This window comes from Pleurodeles waltl, chromosome 11 (genome assembly GCF_031143425.1).
Source record: "Pleurodeles waltl isolate 20211129_DDA chromosome 11, aPleWal1.hap1.20221129, whole genome shotgun sequence".
NCBI classification, from domain to species: Eukaryota; Metazoa; Chordata; class Amphibia; order Caudata; family Salamandridae; genus Pleurodeles; species Pleurodeles waltl.
Genome location: NC_090450.1, coordinates 632650004 through 632668070, shown reverse-complemented (window position 1 = coordinate 632668070; position 18067 = coordinate 632650004). Strand labels below are relative to the sequence as shown.

Sequence of the window (18067 nt, the reverse complement as noted above, 5' to 3'; positions counted from 1 at the left end):
AGAAACAGATTTATTTGTAGCTATAGGGTTGCACTTCAATGTTGTAATAGCAATAAAAATAAAAATATTGTTGTATTAAAGATAGGGGCTGGATAGCCGCATCCATATAATTCAAAGAACTTCTTTTAATTTATAAAGCATGTCTATATTAGTTTATAGTGGTGGCTCCTATATACGACTGTTTATGGCAGTTTTGTAACAATGCTCAATTGGATATGGATAGTTGCTGGTATTCCGACCGAATTGTAAACGTTTGGCAGTGTACCGCAGGCCACTGTCCTCTTTCAAGATGGCCGTCGCAGTAACTAGCCTTTTTTTTTTTTTCCAGTCCTTCTTCGCTGTTTGTGGTTTCCCGGTTGACTCTAAGATGCTGGACTCCAGGTGTCCAGGACGAAGGCACAAGGACGTAGCCCAAGAGGAGGGGCAAGGTCCCGGGGTAGGGGCGAGGATGAAGAGAGTCACCATCTTCCTAAATGGGACCGCGAGGAATGGAAAGGTAAATAGTTTTGTGGAGAAGAGGATAGAATGCAAAAAGAAGTAGTTTTTTTTCCATGATAATACTCGTGTGTACAGTTCTCTATGTCTGAGTGGGAGATAAGTACATTTTGATTTGAAGAGAGGAGACTTTTTATCAAGAATATTGTGGTGCAGTCAAGGTTACCAAGTCACTGTCCCCAAGGACGCAACGACCAAGCAGCCCTCCCTGGACGTTTTATTTGCAAATCGTTGTTTCCGGAAGTTTGTTATGACAACGGATGAAACCTAAGACAGTAACTATCAGGATGCATTAAGTTGTTACACGAAGTCAGAACACGAGCACTGCGTTTTTTGGTTACAAAGTAATATTGTGACCTTGGGTGCAGCATGTGATGTTCTTATGTAACACCAGGCACTGTTGGAACGTAGGTAATTAACTGACAACTTTAAATGACATTGTTCGCGCTGAGAGCCGAATAGAAAAATATTCTAAGAGGAGTTTGTTTAACTTTGACGCGTGTATGGGGAGTTGTTTACCACCCCTCCTTACCCTTCCGCCACTCCCCAAATTATCTGTGTGCATCTAACTCGGTGGTGAGGCGCAGTCTTTAGTGTTTCATGATTAGTAGGTCAGTGCTTCAAATGGAAAATGAAACATAAGTGAAGGTACTCACCAAGTTAGGCTGTGGTCTAGGGGGCGGGTTACGGGGTGTGGCTTGGGGGATCGGAGCTAGTGACAAGCATTTAGGCCATGAGCCAGGACCCCAAATTTAGGCCATTGGTATCACTCTGGGAGGATGTGTTCTAACATGATTTTTTTGGCAAGGTATGGATGCATAGAGATGTAAATATGTGATGGCAAGCCATCACTCTTTGCCTTTTGGGTGATATTATTGGATTAGCAACCACAGGCCAAAAAAATAAATAAGGCTTTTCATATTTTTGATAAATAGCATACAAATTAATCATAGTATGTGGAGGGAAAAGAAGTATTTTCACCAGATTTGTTAAATTCAATATAATTTAAAAATAATTATGGTTATTAATTCTAATAATAAAAAGTTCTTAAAATAACAATAAAACATTGTATTCCTCATATATAGATGATATGCATAAGTTTCACTCCCAATTTCAAATAATAATAGTTGTCACATCGTACATAGGCAATGTATGTCATGAGTAAACATAAACACAATTTTATCATTCACATTCGTCAGCATCATCTTCTTCTGAATAATTTAAGTGTCATCATTCTCTGCTTCTCTTTGACTTTCACAGGTGGGAAGTCTGCACATCAGTGCACTTGAGGTTATTTAGACATCAGACACTTGTTTGCAGTTCCAACCTAGTAGATCTAACACAGCCTGAGGTGCTGGCTGCCCCTACATCCTGTCCACTTCCAGTTACTGTGCTCCCTTGTGTTTTTCCAACTACCACCCTCTCCCAATTGTACTAGGTGTCTGGATCATTCAGAAGACCTCTCTTGCTTATAGCGGCTTGATAATTTGCACGTTTGGCATGTTTCTTCAGAAAGTCTCTGCAAGGTGGACGTTGATGACTGTCTATCTCACCCATCTTTGCATAGAATAGGTGTTATCTCAAGTCATTCACATGATGAATCGAAGATTTTGGTGCAAGCACAAGAATTGCTCCTACTTGTCCATTAGTTTTTCAGAGAGATCCCATTTGTCTGCTAGCTGCGAAAATGTTTCCTGTATATGTCTATTGGCAGACAGGATTTTGAATGCATTTACTTTTGCTTTTCCCACAAAGGTGCTTACTATGTCACATTCATTAAACATATGGAGACCTATCATAGCTCAACATTTTCACCAAGAGTTGAAGCTATTTTCCCAATGCCAAGGACTCTCTTGCATATTTTAGTACCACATGTCAGAAACAATTTAGCCATGATTCTGTCATGGAATCACAAACACATAATAAACTCATTGATCTCTTCTAATGTTATCATTACTGCCTCATAACTCTCATTAGCCGGGCGTGCATAATGCAGCAACAACCAACCATCTCCTTCTTCGTGTGTACTGTTGAGATCGGGAACTTCAAGGCTCTTTTCATATGTGATTTTGTAGCATTTATCTTCACAGTTGCGAACAGTGTTTTATTCTCAAGTTTTACTAAATACTCTGGTTTTCTCCATTCGTTAACAAGAAATGCGATGAGAGTTGTTTTATTCCTTATGTGGCTTAGGAATTTTCTCCACTGTCTGACAGTCTGGGAGGGTGAGATGCTCTGTAACTGGCGCCCAAGTTCTTTCCCTCTAATTATCCTTTCATTGTTCTTAATAGATGTTTCATTGTACGTATCAAAAACAACATCGATCCTTTGACTCCTATGTCCTTCCCGCAAAGCCATGGACAAGAAAGACATAGCCTCCTCACCAAAGTGTGATTCCTCTCCTTTTACTCTCTGAACAAGAACCATACCATCAGTCAGCGTGGCTGAATTACCAGGTATTTCCTCCAGCAGGGGAAACGTTTTACTGCAAGTATGTTGCTAAAACAGTTTTGTTTGTCTTTCGCAACAGACCTTCTGGAGTTACTAAAGCCCATGGTACAGGTCCTAAAGGATGAGAGAGTACATCTGCCATTTGAAGGTTCTGATTCTGTGCTGTCACAAATATTCTTTGTGCTTTGTCTGCTTTCGTGATGATTGCCCTGCCATTGTTGTTCACTGCCTTCTTCTTGGAAATGTTAATGAAGGTTTTTAGTTTGTTCATTTTCATTGGGTCATGAAACTTCTTGATAGATTATTCTCAAGTTTGAAATCTATATAGCACTGTTCACCTACTTCATGCGCCTTCATTATGTCGGATACTATGTCTGGAGATACCTTTTTTTTGTTGTGGAGAGGCTGATAATATCCTGTAGCCCAACAAATAGGCTTATTCAACTTTGAATCAAACTAACAGCTCTCGTAACAGTATCTTCGTCTTTTTCAATTTTTGACTTATGTAGGCTTGCATGAGTAAGATCAGATCTGTTGTTCGAACCATTTTCCTTATCTGAACAAAAAAAGCACTTCTGTGTTTAGCCGTCGTATAATATCTTTGCATAGCACCCGCCTTGAGGTTGAATTTTGCCGTACCACCCGGAGTCTGTGTGTTTTTGTTGAATGTTACCTCTATCGCTTGATCGACTGGAGTTCATCCAAACGGATTAACATCTAACAGTTGAACTGAAAATCATCCTTTGATGAAGTTGTGGTTTATCTCTGGATGTTTCGCTGCAAGTGATGTCATTTCATAGTATACAAAAAGATATCTAGCGTAGTTCATCCTGTCATACGCAAAACACCATGGGATCATAGATCAAATGGCGGTAAGATGTAAATGCCATTTTCCTTCTCGAGCAGCATGCAGCAGAGCCAGCAAGACATTTTCAACAATATCCACATAGAACATCCAAAATGCAAAGATATCTCCATTGTCATGGCAAAGATGTTCCAGGAATACATCCTGACAAAGGCAGCATTCAGCAAAAGGTTGTCTAATCTCTTTTGACAAAAGTCATTTGTAAAGTCATTAACATCCTCATTGAAGAAGTAGACTACCTGAATATTCTCTTCGTATTTCTTCTCCACACAGGGGATAAATTCCAACAAAGCCAGTCTCAACATAGCTTCATACATGCACTTGTGCACTCAAACTGCACAGTTGTACATTCAACCTTCTAGTAATGATGATATTGATCCTTCTGCTATCATGTCTGCTTAAATGTTAAGGTTGCGAAGGCCAAGGTCTTGAAAGCGTTTTTCAAAAATGGTCATGATGTTCAAATGGTGTGACAGGTGCCCATTGGTAGAATGATTCTGTCATACTTTGCTTTATGCTTCCACACATTCTCAGTTGGTTTTGCATAGAGAGTTTGATCCATGACTACTACAATTTTCACCAAATGCAGTGATTCCGTTGTCAGCTCTTGACTGTTTCAAAATATCGAAACCAATTGTCAACTCAGTTGCAGGGACATTAATGGTGGGTACGTAGCCAATGGAATCCTCTGGTGCACTAAATAGGTTGCTTGTACTGATGTTAAATACTGTCCAACTTGATATTATCTGTGCAAGACTCGCTTCTTGTCTTGTAGCAACCCAGATTATGTTTTTTTTTTTTTTTGTGCAAGCTTCAATTGTACAACACACTCCTGCATGGCTTTGGTACTTGTCATCGATGGCTGAGGCCAAGCTCATTCATCAGAAACATACATGAACAATTCTTCAGCATTTATGGTGGTCATTGTTCTTTGCTTTTGTTTCTCAATGCTTGGGAGAGGAGCTTTAAAAGGTTGTGGTCCAAACAATTTGGGCTGCACAGCTATACGGTTGACTCAATTAGTTGTTCCCTTACCAGTAAGAGGCTCTTCCAGCCGATTAATGTTATACCATGTGTTTTGCTTTCACTAATGACCGAGCTGACAAAAATCTCTGGAATGCACTTCGTAATCCAAAGAAGATATTTATTATTTCACTAAGTGAGGTTCCTAAAAGGAGATTAGCATGTTGAAAGCACACGTTTAAAAATAGTCACAGCAATGGAAGGAAAACATACCAAAATGGTTCTCCACTGCAATATACACTGCAAATATATGTATCTATATTATAATGCAAAGCAAATAATGAATTATAAATGTATCACTGTAGGGCCTGTCAGGTGCTTTATCTTTCTCATACCAGCAAGACGATGACCCCGTTTGACTGTGAAAGGGAAAGAGATCTCTACCCTCACGGGAAATATATCAGTCATCTGACGTCTAGAATCCTGATTGAGGCCACTGACACGCTCACTGTTGCACTGGGTCTTTTTATATCTTAAAAAACCAAAAGGACTTTCTAGAATAAACCCTCATTTTGCGATTCAAACATGCAGGCTAGTTTAGGTATGCTTTGAAATTACAAAATAACAAGTTGGGGTTTGGCCACAATCCCAAGTTGTCAAGTCAAAACAAGGTCGACTTGAAGGTACTGGAGTGCTTTAAGTGAGCACTGGTTACATTAGAGAAGGAGCCATTCATTATTGGTAGGCACAGGGAGATTAAGTGATTTGCCCAGAATCACAGGATGTTGAGCCGACATCAAGACTCAAACCTAGTTTCTCAGCCCGAAAGTCGGCCGCTAAGGCTGTTAAGCCACATCCTATTCTCTAAGGTTTGTGTGCAACAGGCCTACAATTACTGTGACTACACAATGTATCGGAGTGGGCTGCTTTGACTCCGTCTTTGATCTCTTTCTGCAGCCTGTTATTACACACAGCATTGCATCTTGTTTTACACTTCGAGCGCTGATGGTGCTTTGTTCTTGGATATGTGTCTTCCTATACCTCTCCCTACACCTACCTCTAGCAGTACCTTCACCTACATCTACCTCTTCCTACGCCTACTTCTACCTTCACCTACCTCTACCTGTCTTTACCTCTGCCTCCAACTTTACCTACACCTACCTCTACCTACAGCTACCTCTCACTGCCTACACCTACATTTACCTACACCTACCTCTGCCTACACCTACCTTTTCTCTCTACCTACACCTACCTCTTCACCTACTTCACATCTACCTACAACTACCTCTGTCTACACCTACACCTAGCTCTACCTACAGTTATCTCTAACTCTGCCTCCACCTATACCTTCACCTACCTTTACCTCTGCCTTTACCTCCACCTGCCTCTTCCTCCACCTACTTTTACCTCCACCTACCTCTGCCTCCCCTTCTACCTACCTCTACCTACACCTAACTCTACCTACCTCTTCCTACCTCTACCTCTCACTCTCTCTCGTGTGATCTGTCTCAGGTCCAAGTGCGTATTGAAGGCATTTATAGCGTATCATAGTTCAAGGTACTACAATACAGGTAGCTGGGTATTGAGGGCACTTAAAGCGTATTGGTACTACAATACATGGAGCCGCGTATTGAGGACACTTAAAGCGTATCAGTACTACAATGCAGGGAAGTAGTTCTGTCTTCTTCACGTCATGCCAATAGGTTTTGCCTTTTTATGTGCGGGAGTGGGCAGAGAAAAAAGCAAGCAGGTGAAAGGAAGAGGGCAACCTGGAAAGCTGGACGAAGCAAACTAGTAACAGAGACCAACTTGGTGCTGAGTAGAGAAGCATACAACAAGAAAGAAATGCAGGGAACAAGTACACAAGGGTGAGCACTTCATGGAGGAGATGAGGGAGAAGCACAAGGGCGAGAGAGGAGCACGGAGGGGGGAAGAGAAGCACAGTAGGAAGACAGGTGCACTCTCACGTAGTGGGTAAGACAAAAGAAAATATTAGTTTCCTAACAGTGAAAAGTTAAAGGACAGAAGTAAATTAGCAATGCTGCAAGGGAGGGACTGACACAAGATCGACAAGGCAAGCAATTTAATAAAATGCAGGTAAATGAGAGTAAAGCCAACCAGTGGTAAACAATGGTATATATTGTTGGTGAGGTCACAATATGTCTTTTGCAACTTATATTGAAAAGACTGCAATATAGTCTAAAATGCATGAGCTACAATGATTAGGCTCATGGACAGTAAAAGAAGCACAATTGTAAAGATAAGCGTTGTGACCACAAAATCCCCTGCCATCTTATAAGAACATGAGATGTAAAATCCCTAGCAAAAAGAACCTAATCTCTAACCTAATGAGAGCTAAGTATGATAAACCTTATCTGCCAGTACAATGTCAATGAGAAGTGCCCCCCAACCCTCGTCCCCTTGGAATGAGGTCTGTAAGTCAGACTCTGTGGTGACACAAAGGCTGAGTTCTGCAGCAAGGTGACGTGCAGTGTAGATGGCATCTAGAAGGAATCCCTCTTATGACCATGTCCGTGTGAGATGTATTTATACAGATCATGTTGGACCCATGATGCAGGTATGTTCCCAAACAAAAGATAAGGAGGCAGACTTGTGGCGGCAATTATATAAACAATCCCCAACAAGTGTACATTATGTTCCTGTTGCACCTAAGTGAGAAAGGGACATGATGTTAATACCTGCGTATATCACTGATCATGATGCTGATAATGACACCTTCACAGAGTTTCACTGAAAATGCAAATCAAAACATTTCGATAACTACAAACAATGTTTAAAGAAATAATAAAATAAATGGACTAAAACAGAGCAAGCTAAGTAGGTTAAAAGTCATTAGGTGACAGGGGCACAGGCATGCAAGCCAAAGGGCTAAGCTAAACTTCTCAATAAAAACTACATTGGATACACCACAGTCGCACCCTATACTGAGTCCAGACATCCCTTAATGATAGCAGAAGCTCTCTAAGACCTGAGGCGAACACCTAAAGCTAATCCAGGAGGAATGTAAAGCACTTACAATAATTTAGTCACAAGAAAAACCACACCAGTGTTGCAAAAATAAAGGATACTTTATTGCAGCACTATTACTAAACTGTAACTGGCATATCTCTCTTTGGAGATATTAAATACAATTATACACATGAAATAACCAGCAAAAATATCTTAGAAATATACAGGGCCCTAGGGGAGGGCCACACCATGTACTAAAAAATGGAATGTTAAAGTGGAACTCCAACCTAGGCAAGTGTGGTGGTTAGCTAGGGGCTGGGGCCAGTTAGAAACACCAGAGATAAAGCAACCAGGACTAAGTTGGTCACCCACCCAGTTGTCCCATAGGCTAACACAGGAGACACTGGTTGGAGATTGTGGAATTCAGGACCCTTCCCAGCGTACCCTGAGGAAGCCAGCAGGCAAGAGGATGGATGGAGAGTGCCTCTTCCCTAGGACACCAAGAAGACAGGAGTACCGACACTGGGGACCCAGATGCAGAGTGGAGTAGAAACTCTCTCAGAAGACTGTGGATGCCTTGGATTTTCCAGCTGCTGTCACGACCCAGGGACCAGGTCTGTGAAACCCAAGGACAGATTCTGGACGTGGAGGACCTGAATAGGAGGTGACCAGCTGATGCAGGTGGCAATGCCCACCCTCCTGAAGATGAAGTTCCTTCAGCTGCACGGCCCAGGAGTCCATGAAGATCCCAGGAGTCGCCTACAAGCTGTCCCTCGACGGTCGCCGGATTGCAGAAGGGTCAGTGACCAGCCAGGTCACCAACAAGTACTGGCAAGTTTAAATGGAGGCAGAAGAGAAGTTTGCAAAGTTGTGGGGACCAACACGGTGCAAGAAACTCTACCCAGGAGGGGGAGTCAGAGCTGGCCCTCAGCACACAGGAAGGCCAACCGAAGTCGATGAAGCCCCCACGAGTGACACACAGGGAGGCCTTACCAGCCCAGCAAAACAGAAGTCCCATGTCGCAAGAGTTTGCAGGAGAGGAACTGACCTTCGGTTTGCAGAGTGCTGGTGGCTGGGGCTTCTTGTAGGATGAGGATTTCCCGGAGGAAGAGTCACCAAGCCTTGGCAAATGCAACAGTCACTGTGCACAGGGAAACCTGGGAAGCCTGACCAGTGACAGGAGCAAGGGCCCACAGTTTCTCAACTTGGATAGAAAACAAGTAGGATCCAGAGAGACTCACCACCTGTGTAGCAGGATCTTCAGATGTCCAGAGACGGCAGACCACACCAGCCGGTCCACAATGCCTTAATGTGCCTGCTGATGCAGGGGATGCCTCCTTCGCTCCAAGGGAGATTCCTTCTTGCTTCCTGGTGCAAACAGAGTTCTTGTGACCCTGGAGGATGCACAGCCTTGGATGTTGTAGAATCTGGAAAAACAACGTTGCAGTGGGAGCCTTCCCACTAGAAGAGGACTTGTTTGGTTCCAGGCGAAGACCAGCAGCAGTTCCAGGGGAAGAAAATGTCTTGCAGAGAGTTCCTTGTATAGTATTGCTCAACCGATCTAAGGACCCACCCTCGAGGGAGCCCTTAAATAACTCTAAAAAGGGGTTGCTCACTCTCTGCAGTGACCTACTTATCAGGGGGCCAGTAACGTCACCTGCCTTGGCCTAACCAGCCAGATGCTTCCAGTGACCTCTTTGCATCTTGTTTTCAAGATGGCAGAATCAAGTGGCCACTTGGCAGAGCTCTGGGTACCTCCATAGGGGAGGAGCTGGACAGGGTGGTAGTCACTCCCTTGTCCTTTGTGTAGTTTTGCACCAGAGCGGGAACCAGGGGTTCCCGCTCTGGTGCAAACCGGATTATGGAAGGAGAGCACCAATTGTACCCTTCAAAGCGGTCTGGTGGTGCTCAGAGGCCATCCCATCTCAGCCCTTAGACACCTCATACACAGGGAGAGGTGGTCACACCTTTCCCTTGCAGGAAATACTTTGTTCTGCTCCTCTGGCCTGAGCCTGGCTCATCAGCGGGAGAGCAGAACAGTGTCTGTGGTCAGCAGCAGCATGGGCTGGCAGCTGGACCCTGTAAGGCTGCACAGGCAGAACTGGAGGATCATCTAGGTAACCCCCAGAGTACATGGTATCATGCAACAAACACTGGAGTCGGGGTAGTCGCATGATTCCATCATATTTGATACTAAACAGGCCTAGGTTCTGAGTTGCCGTTATGTAGTTGGACTACTTGTGTTGACCAGTGTCCACTACATAACTTAAGACGGCTTCCCCGTTAGGGTGACCACCTGTTCATAATTTTCACGGACTGCCCGTAATTTAGCCCTGCTGTCCATTGTTTCTGATGAAAGACTTAACGGACAGCATTTGACCGTAATTTTAGCCTTTCAGCTGAAGAACAAATGCAATTAGGACAATTCAGTTTCCCCCCAGCTGGATCGAAAGGCAGGAAGTCTCATGTGCTCTGACCCCAAGGAAGGGGCAGACAGATAAGAAACTGGTCTTCTTGTCTGAGTGTCTCCTTCCCAAAAGAAATGTAAATGTGCGCAGCTGGTAAATCTGCAAATGTAAAAGGGCTTGGAAACCTAAATTGGCTTTAATCAAAGGAATGGCTTGAAGCTTTCGGATGGCAAAGATATTTTCTTACAAAGAGGTACTGTAAGGGCGTTACAAGCTAATTTGTGGCTTTGTGGTTTTAATGGACAGTTATAAAAAATGTTTGCACTAGGTATAAGCTGTATATTATTGAAATCTGTATTTTACAAGGGCTTTTTTATTTAACCTAAATGTATTGGTGCATTTTGTGGACTTACACGTTCACAGTGCTTTCAGGGACCACACCAGGGGTGGCTCCTCCATAGAGGCAGAGGAGCGTCGTCCCCTCCAGCAGCAGCAGCAAGCTGCAAACCTTTTCCCAAAATATGATCATAAACTGTGTATATGATTGTTTTTTGGGAAAAGGGGCGGGCCATGTGGGTGACGTGCAATGAGGGGGAGTGCTCAGCACTGGCTGGCCAAACACACATGTGCACAGGGCTCTGTCAGTTGCTGGGCTGGAGAGAACCTGCACAGGCTCTCAGTCTATCTGGGAGCGCCCTGGCTGAGCGCTCCCTGTCAATCCGACGCTGCTCTAAGCAGTGTCAGGATTGGCTCAGGGCGGGCTTTGAGCCTATGCCTGCAGTAGAAGACTGAGGAGGCAGAGGAGCGGTTTGGCACTGGAGCGGAGGTGTTTTTAAAAAAAAAAAAAAAATTATTACTTTGTTTTTAATATCCTCCCCCGTGCCTGCATGGTGTGGTACCACCCTGCCATTACAGACAACACGTTTTTGATTGAAATGACCATTACGTTTGCACAGACATGCAGTTTTTCTAATAAAACTATACAGTGCACAGACGGTGCGAGGAAATTGCCTCACCTTGTGTAATTATTTGTTTTAATCATATTTTCGTATTTGTTTCCAGCACAGTTCAGAATTAGCAAAAGTGTGTTTCATTTGTGTTCCTAATTCTGATATATTCTGCAATCCTTGCACAATTCATTTAAATGTTGTTGTGTGCAAGAAAAAACTCTTTCCTACCCCCAGTATCGAGCAAGATTGTCACATAAATCCTCTCACTTTGAAGTCAGAGAAATAAAAGTAAACACCAAGCACCCACCAAAGACAGAGCCTGACGTTTTTCTGTGTTCTTTGAATGCACAGCAGATGTGATGAGAGAAGAACAAGATTTACAGGCCTGTTTACAGAAAGGAAGCACCGGAAGGATACTGGTAAATAAGGTTTTGGCAAGAGAAGGGACAAACTCTAGATGGACAGCTTAAAACAAATACAGCCATCAAATTGAAAGCAACAAAATGTGAGTTACAAACCACAAAGCCAATGGCAAGCAATGGGTGGAATGCATTCCCAGGGAAGCTCTTTGGATGTACTTAAAATGGCAGCCACAGGATACGTTGTGGGGAAAGTCCAGTATTTTAACCCAGTCTGTACCTTGCAGAGGTTTGCCCACATCAATCTCCCCCGTAGTATGACGACAAGCCCTAGAGTGGTCTCCATGTTGCAAGAAAGGTCTGTACACCCATCTTATCAGTTTGCCACCAGTCCTTGTGGTGTAGAGCTTCTGGCACACGTCATGTAGGGTTATTGCTAGGTAGCAGACATGAAATAGGGCATTTAATGATTGTTTAAGGTGTTTGTAAGTAAGAACTGGAACTGGATGAAGATTGTAGTCTGTCACAAGGGTTTGGAAATCCAGTAGCTCGCCGTCCAGAAACAAATCCCTGCAATTTTAAGACGCCTGCATCATGCCACTGACAGAGTTGCTCTGAGCACACCCATCCTTTGTGAGCGGGAAGGCCTAGCAAAGGTAGTGAAGGAGCACAGGGTTTCTTCATGTCAGTGAGTTTACAGGTTTTAGCAAGGCAAGATAAAGCTGTGCAGGATAACCCTGGATGATGATCTGTAGAATTGTCAGTAGGAAACAATGAGTAGTGCATGAAGCCCTCAAAGTCTTTATGGATAAATCCCATCTCATGTGGGGGGGCAGGCAGGCAGCCAGTGAGCCACCTGTTGGGCCTGTGCAGCTAAATATTAGCGATCTAAGCCTGGAAGGCCTAATCCATCCACAGTCACGGGTAGCTTTAGAGTGGGAACAGCTAGCTGATGGGGGGCCCCAGCAACCAAATCTGATGCGTGGAGTGTCTGAAGAAGGAATGAAGGATGAGCAGGGAAAGGTTTGCAAAATAATATAATAATCGGGGTAGCACGCCATCTTCGCTAGTGGCATGTGGCCCACTACAGGAAGCAGAAGAGAATACCAAAAAGCAAACTGGGCTAGGAGGGACCGTGTCGCTCTGCCGAGACTTCCTTCCTGCAAATCAGTGTGGAAAATTGTAGATATTAATCACGAGGTATCAAAGGGTAGCTAGTTCCCAGTTCAATCTGAGGACTAATTGTATATAAAAGGAAAAACAGTACCATGTGTTAAAGAAACACTAATTGCATTTTAAAATCTTTCTCATGTTCTTACATTTTGTTTGTGCAATTTACATCCCAAATATTTTGAAGATTTTATGTGTACTTTGACACCTAGGGATAAGCTGGATTACTGGTTTGGCTTTTGCTCCATTACAAAACCCATTTTAAGACATGGACAGAGTGGGCAATTGCCTTGCACAACCTTGCAAGGGGTCTGGTCCCTGTTCACCCTTCAAAAGCATGAACAGCGGACCATTGCATTAGAAGAGTTTGACAAGGTGGGTTAGTGCTGCTTGTTCAACTACTTCACAGTGCCTCTTCTGTTTCCCTCCTGTCTACAGAGACAACTCCCCAGGTACGCAATACCTTCCAATACTCTTGGTGGACCCATCTTGTTTGATTTTAGGAATTGTCCCACCTTCTTCTTCTCTTCCCTGTTTATGCAGTTCTTAGCAAAAACCCTGTTATCTTTGATTCTCCAGGCTCCCAGCTCTGAGATAAATGTAGAATCCTGGACATAGGCCGTCATTACAACCCTGGCGGTCGGTGATAAAGCGGCGGTAATACGGCCAACCGGGCCGGCGATTAAAAAAAAAAAAAAAAATGGAATTATGACCATGGCGGAAACCGCCAACACAGACAGCCACTTTAACACTCTGACCACCACAGCGGTAGCAACAAACACCGCATCAGAAACCACCAACAGACAGGCGGAAGACAGTGTACCGCCCACCCTATCACAACCCACCAATCGGGCAGCTTTTCCGGGGCGGTACCAACGTCATCAAAAGCACGGCGGAAACAATACACAGAAGGGGAACCATTCACCTTTCAACACTCAACAAAGAACCAGGACGCCATGGAGCCCGAACTACAGGTCCTGCCGATGCTGGTGTATCTGCTAATACACCAGTAATATCAAAGAAGAAGGCGGCGGCGACGACCACGGTGAGTACTGCACATAGCACACAGGGGAGTGGGAGAGGAAAAAGAGAGTGACATACACACACACGCAACACCCCCATCCCCACCCTCACCCACAACACCATACACACAAAAACATGCATCAACATTACATTTACGCCCTGTAACCCCCTGGAAGAACGCAAGGACAAAATTAATTGAGTGCAAATAGTGATATTTAGAAATATGCAGATAAAGTTAATGATTGTAAACAACAGTATATACAAATATTTACAATATGTACAGAAGGCCGTACACTGTCCTTTGCAAATGTTCGTGCCCCAGTGGGGAAAAAAACATGGGCAAAGCCCATACTTGACTCCTGCCTCAAAACGGAGGGAACACTGCAGGGGCATCAGGTCGAAAACACACAGGCACCTCAGCCTGAAGATGGTACTATGCCACTGCTCCTGTAGGGAGCAACATACCCACTGCTTGGTCCTGGGGAGTGCAAAGCCACAGTCTCTCAAGTGGGTGCTCTGCCCACTGCTTGGTCCTGGGGAGTGCAAAGCCACAGTCTCTCAAGTGGGTGACATGTTCCACTGGTTCTGGAGTGGGCTTAGTGCCCAGTGTGCTTCATCCTGCCAAGGAAAGTGATAGTGGATGCAAATCTCCACTGGTTCTGGAGGGGGCCTTTGCCCAGTCTGCTTCATCCTGCCAAGGAAAGTGATAGTGGATGCATATCTCCACTGGTTCTGCAGGGGGCCTTGTGCCCAGTCTGCTTCATCCTGCCAAGGAAAGTGATAGTGGATGCATATTTCCAATGGCTCTGGAGGGGCCATTGTGCCCAGTGATGCTGCACCTGGTGTGTGGCAGTTCCCATTCCCTCACCTGGGTGTCTGAGGCACAAGATGTGCAGGGAACAGGTAGCATGGTACTCCATGGAGGCAGAGGCAGACACCATCCTGCGGCGACTTAGGCTGCAAACTGCTGGTAGTGCTGGTGCTGCTGGTTGTGCTTCAAGTAGTGAGCGGAGGGTCCAGACCGCCTCCTGCATCCCCAGACGGCTGCCCACTGGGGCTGCTGCTGTAGTGGCACCGGCTGGGCATGTGGCGGTGCAGATAGCAGTGCAGGTGGCGGTGCTTGCGGCGGTGTCTGCAGCGGAGATGCTGCCGGTGCTGGCCGTGATGGAGGGAGACACCAGGCTGTCTCTTGCAGCCTCGGACGGCTGCCCACTGGGGATGATGCTGCTGACTGTTGTAGTTGCAGGGGGCGGTGCAGGTGGCGGGGCAGATGGCGGTGCCTGCGGCAGTGCTTTCCGCGGTACAGGTTGCTGCGCTGTCAATACTGATGGTGGGCAACAGTCCCTCACCTGGAGGCTCCGAGGCCTGAAGTGCCTTGCCTTCGGTTTTCTTGCCCTTCCCCACCTTGGCAGACGCTGCTGGGACCTTGGCAGTGGCAGATGCAGTTTTGGAGGAGGCCTTGCTGGCTGGGTCGTGCTTCTTGGCCGTGCTGCATGCTGGCACCTTCTTCACCTTGGCAGGTGGTGGAATATGTTGGTCCTTTGGAGGGGTCGGTGGCACGCTGGCAGCCCTGACGGGTGCCCCCCTTTGATCCCCTGGGACTTGCAGGTACCACAGCAGATGCCGACTTGGTGGCTGAGGTGCTGGCCTGGGATCTTGACACACTGGCCCGATGGGAGGTACAGGGGGGGAGGCGTAGGGAAGAGGTCAAAGTTTGCAAAGAAAAGTTTTTTTAGACACACTGGGACGGGAAGATGGAGAGGGTTTGGGAGTGGAGGAAGTGGGAGTGGTTGCAGGAGGTGTCTTTCTGCTGAGTTTGGGTGAAAGTGCATGGGCTGGATGCTGTTGTGAGGTGGATGGCTGTTGGGTGGGTGGGTGCTGCGTTTGTGTACTTTGGGAGGAGGGGTCACAGACACACTGGGAGAGGACACAGGCGATGTATGCATGATTGTGGCGGTGGTGACTGCTCGTGAGGGGTGTGTTGTGATGGGCGTGTTGGTGATGGACATAGTGGATGAGGATGTAGGGCATGCAGGTGTGAATGGAGATGATACTGGGAGGGGGGTGGACGAGGAGGGGGAGGGGGACACAGTGGAGGCAGTGGATGTTGGTGTGTCTGCATGGGGATGGTGTTTGTGTGAGTGCCTGTGTGATGAAGTGTGGTGCTTGTGTCTGCCTGAGCCACTTCTGTGTGTTGATTTGGGGGATTGTTGGTCTGAAGGTGTGCTTGGGGTAGGCTGGGGTTGAGGGGATTGGGACTGGGTAGAGTAAGTTGGAGGGGGGAGGCTAGACACAGGCACAATGGCTGCCATCAGTGCTGAGGCCAGAGCCTAAAATGCTCTGTGTTGGGCCGCCACGCCAGAATGAATGCCCTCCAGGTATGCATTTGTTTGTTTCAAATGCCTCTCTACACCCTGGATGGCATTCAGAATGGTTGACTGCCCAACAGTGAGGGATCTCAGGAGGTTAATAGCCTCCTCACTGAGGGCAGCAGGGCTGACTGGGGCAGGGCCTGAGGTGGCTGGGGTGAAGGAGATGCCCACCCTCCTGGGTGAGCGGGCACGGTAAACATGCTGAGGGGCTACTGGGAGGGCGGTGCTGGTAACGGGGTGGCGGCTGTACCTGTTGATGGGATGGGCACAGAGGTGTCCACCATCGCCAGGGAGCTTCCATCGGAGGAGGAGTCCCTGTCACTGGTCTCCCCTCCTGTCCCGGTTGTGGTGCTCCCCTCACCCTCTGTCCCAATGGTGCCTTAACCCTCGGTGGATTCGGCCTCCAGGCCCATGTGGGATGCAGCTTCCGCCTGTGCCTCTGCTCCTCCGCCAGATGATGCTAATGCACACAAGGACAGGGTGACAAAACAAAAAGGGGGGGAGAGACAAAGGATACACTTTGTCAATGCCAGCAATAACACTACCGTTGGCGTACACAACACACAGGGAGCTGCCCTATGCACTAGGCCATGCCCAACTAGTCACTAATGTAGTCACAAGCCCATGGGGTACAATTCCTAACACCAGCATCTGCGCACCTGACACCCACAGGACCCTGCCCAGTAGTATATGCCCACTTACACCATTGGTTTTGGAGTGCTTCACAGCCTGCACACAAGGGACCTACCCTGCCATGATCGCCCTGGCCTAGGGGCACCCACAGCCCACATCCCCCACCCAGCTACCTCCTAAAGCGCGCAAAGTCAGGATTCAGAATCTGTACTCACCCCCTTGTGGCTGCTGTGATGCCCTCAAGCGGCCAGCCCCAGCTGGGCCTCTGCCGTTTTCTTGGTCCAGCAGCACATGGCCTCCCATCTCTTGCGGCAGTGGGTGCTCCGCCAGTGATAGAACCCCAGGGTCCACACCTCCATGGCGATGGCATGCCAAATACCCTTTTTCTGGTGGGCGCTGACCTAGAGGGAAAAGACAGCAGAAAAGGATATTACTCGCCTGTCTGGACCGGCATACTCATTGCCCCCCAGTTCCCACCCATGCCCTGACCCACATACACTGACCACCTCTCATGCAGCACTCAGGCCAGGACGCATCAGCACCCCACAACACGTGGCTTACATCCACACCACTCCAAACATGCATTGCCCACACATCATGCTCACAGTGTACTCACCTGTTTGTCTGGAGGACCGTAGAGTAACGTGTACTGGGGTAGGACCCCATCCACCAGTTTCTCCAACTCCTCTGTAGTGAAGGCAGGGGCCCTTTTTCCAGACTCTGTAGCCATTGTCGCTTCCAGGCTCAGGTCACAGCAGCACTTGCAGTGTAGGTCCTCTCCTGTTTACGGTCGGGTAGCAAGTGAGTGAACAGATAGAAAATGGTGGTCAAGTCCGTGGCAGTGTGTACCGTCACCACAGGCGTACATCGCCATTGGCTCCTGGAACCCGTAGGGCCCAATGATAACCAATGCCAAATTGCGCGTCCGTCATCAACCGCCTACCGTGACGGCGCACAACGCCAGCGCACTTACCTCATTTCCACTTGTCCCTCCTCACAGATCAGGCAGCCGCCATTTCAGGGGGGCACATGGCATGGCACCTAACTGCGTCACAGCACACATTGGCCCATCAACTGACTCTCGACTTTACATACAGCTGGTGTGACCTAAATTCAGCAACAGTTGTGCATTCTATGTGGAAATATGACCTTCTGCTCACCGTTCTCCTCCATAGGCTACAACCGCTGAGGCAGGTGATGAGATGCGGCATCCTCCGGTGTACAGACCCTGGTGGACCTGTCTACAATGGAGGGCAGACATTTTATCATCACATACAGACTTGATCGTGCCACAATTCAAGAACTGTGTGCCCAATTGGAGCCAGACCTGATGTCAGCTCTCCGCCAGCCCACAGAAATACCCCTTCTAGTGCAGGTTCTGTCAGTGCTGCATTTCCTGACAAATGGT

General features: G+C 46.8%; 1 protein-coding gene across 4 annotated transcripts in view; it reads left to right on the top strand.

Annotated features, from left to right (window-relative positions):
• Positions 1-343: 343 nt before the first annotated feature.
• Positions 344-18067, top strand: part of KCTD9 (potassium channel tetramerization domain containing 9) — a 137313-nt gene continuing 119589 nt past the window's right edge. For 2 of the 4 annotated variants that reach the window (XM_069214146.1, XM_069214143.1), the window contains exon 1: positions 353-496. In XM_069214146.1, the coding sequence (XP_069070247.1) occupies positions 474-496 (23 nt within the window). In that variant the 5' untranslated portion in view covers positions 353-473. Of the gene's footprint in view, positions 497-18067 lie in introns of all 4 variants that reach the window. The other 2 variants (XM_069214145.1, XM_069214144.1) reach the window with 2 other exon arrangements.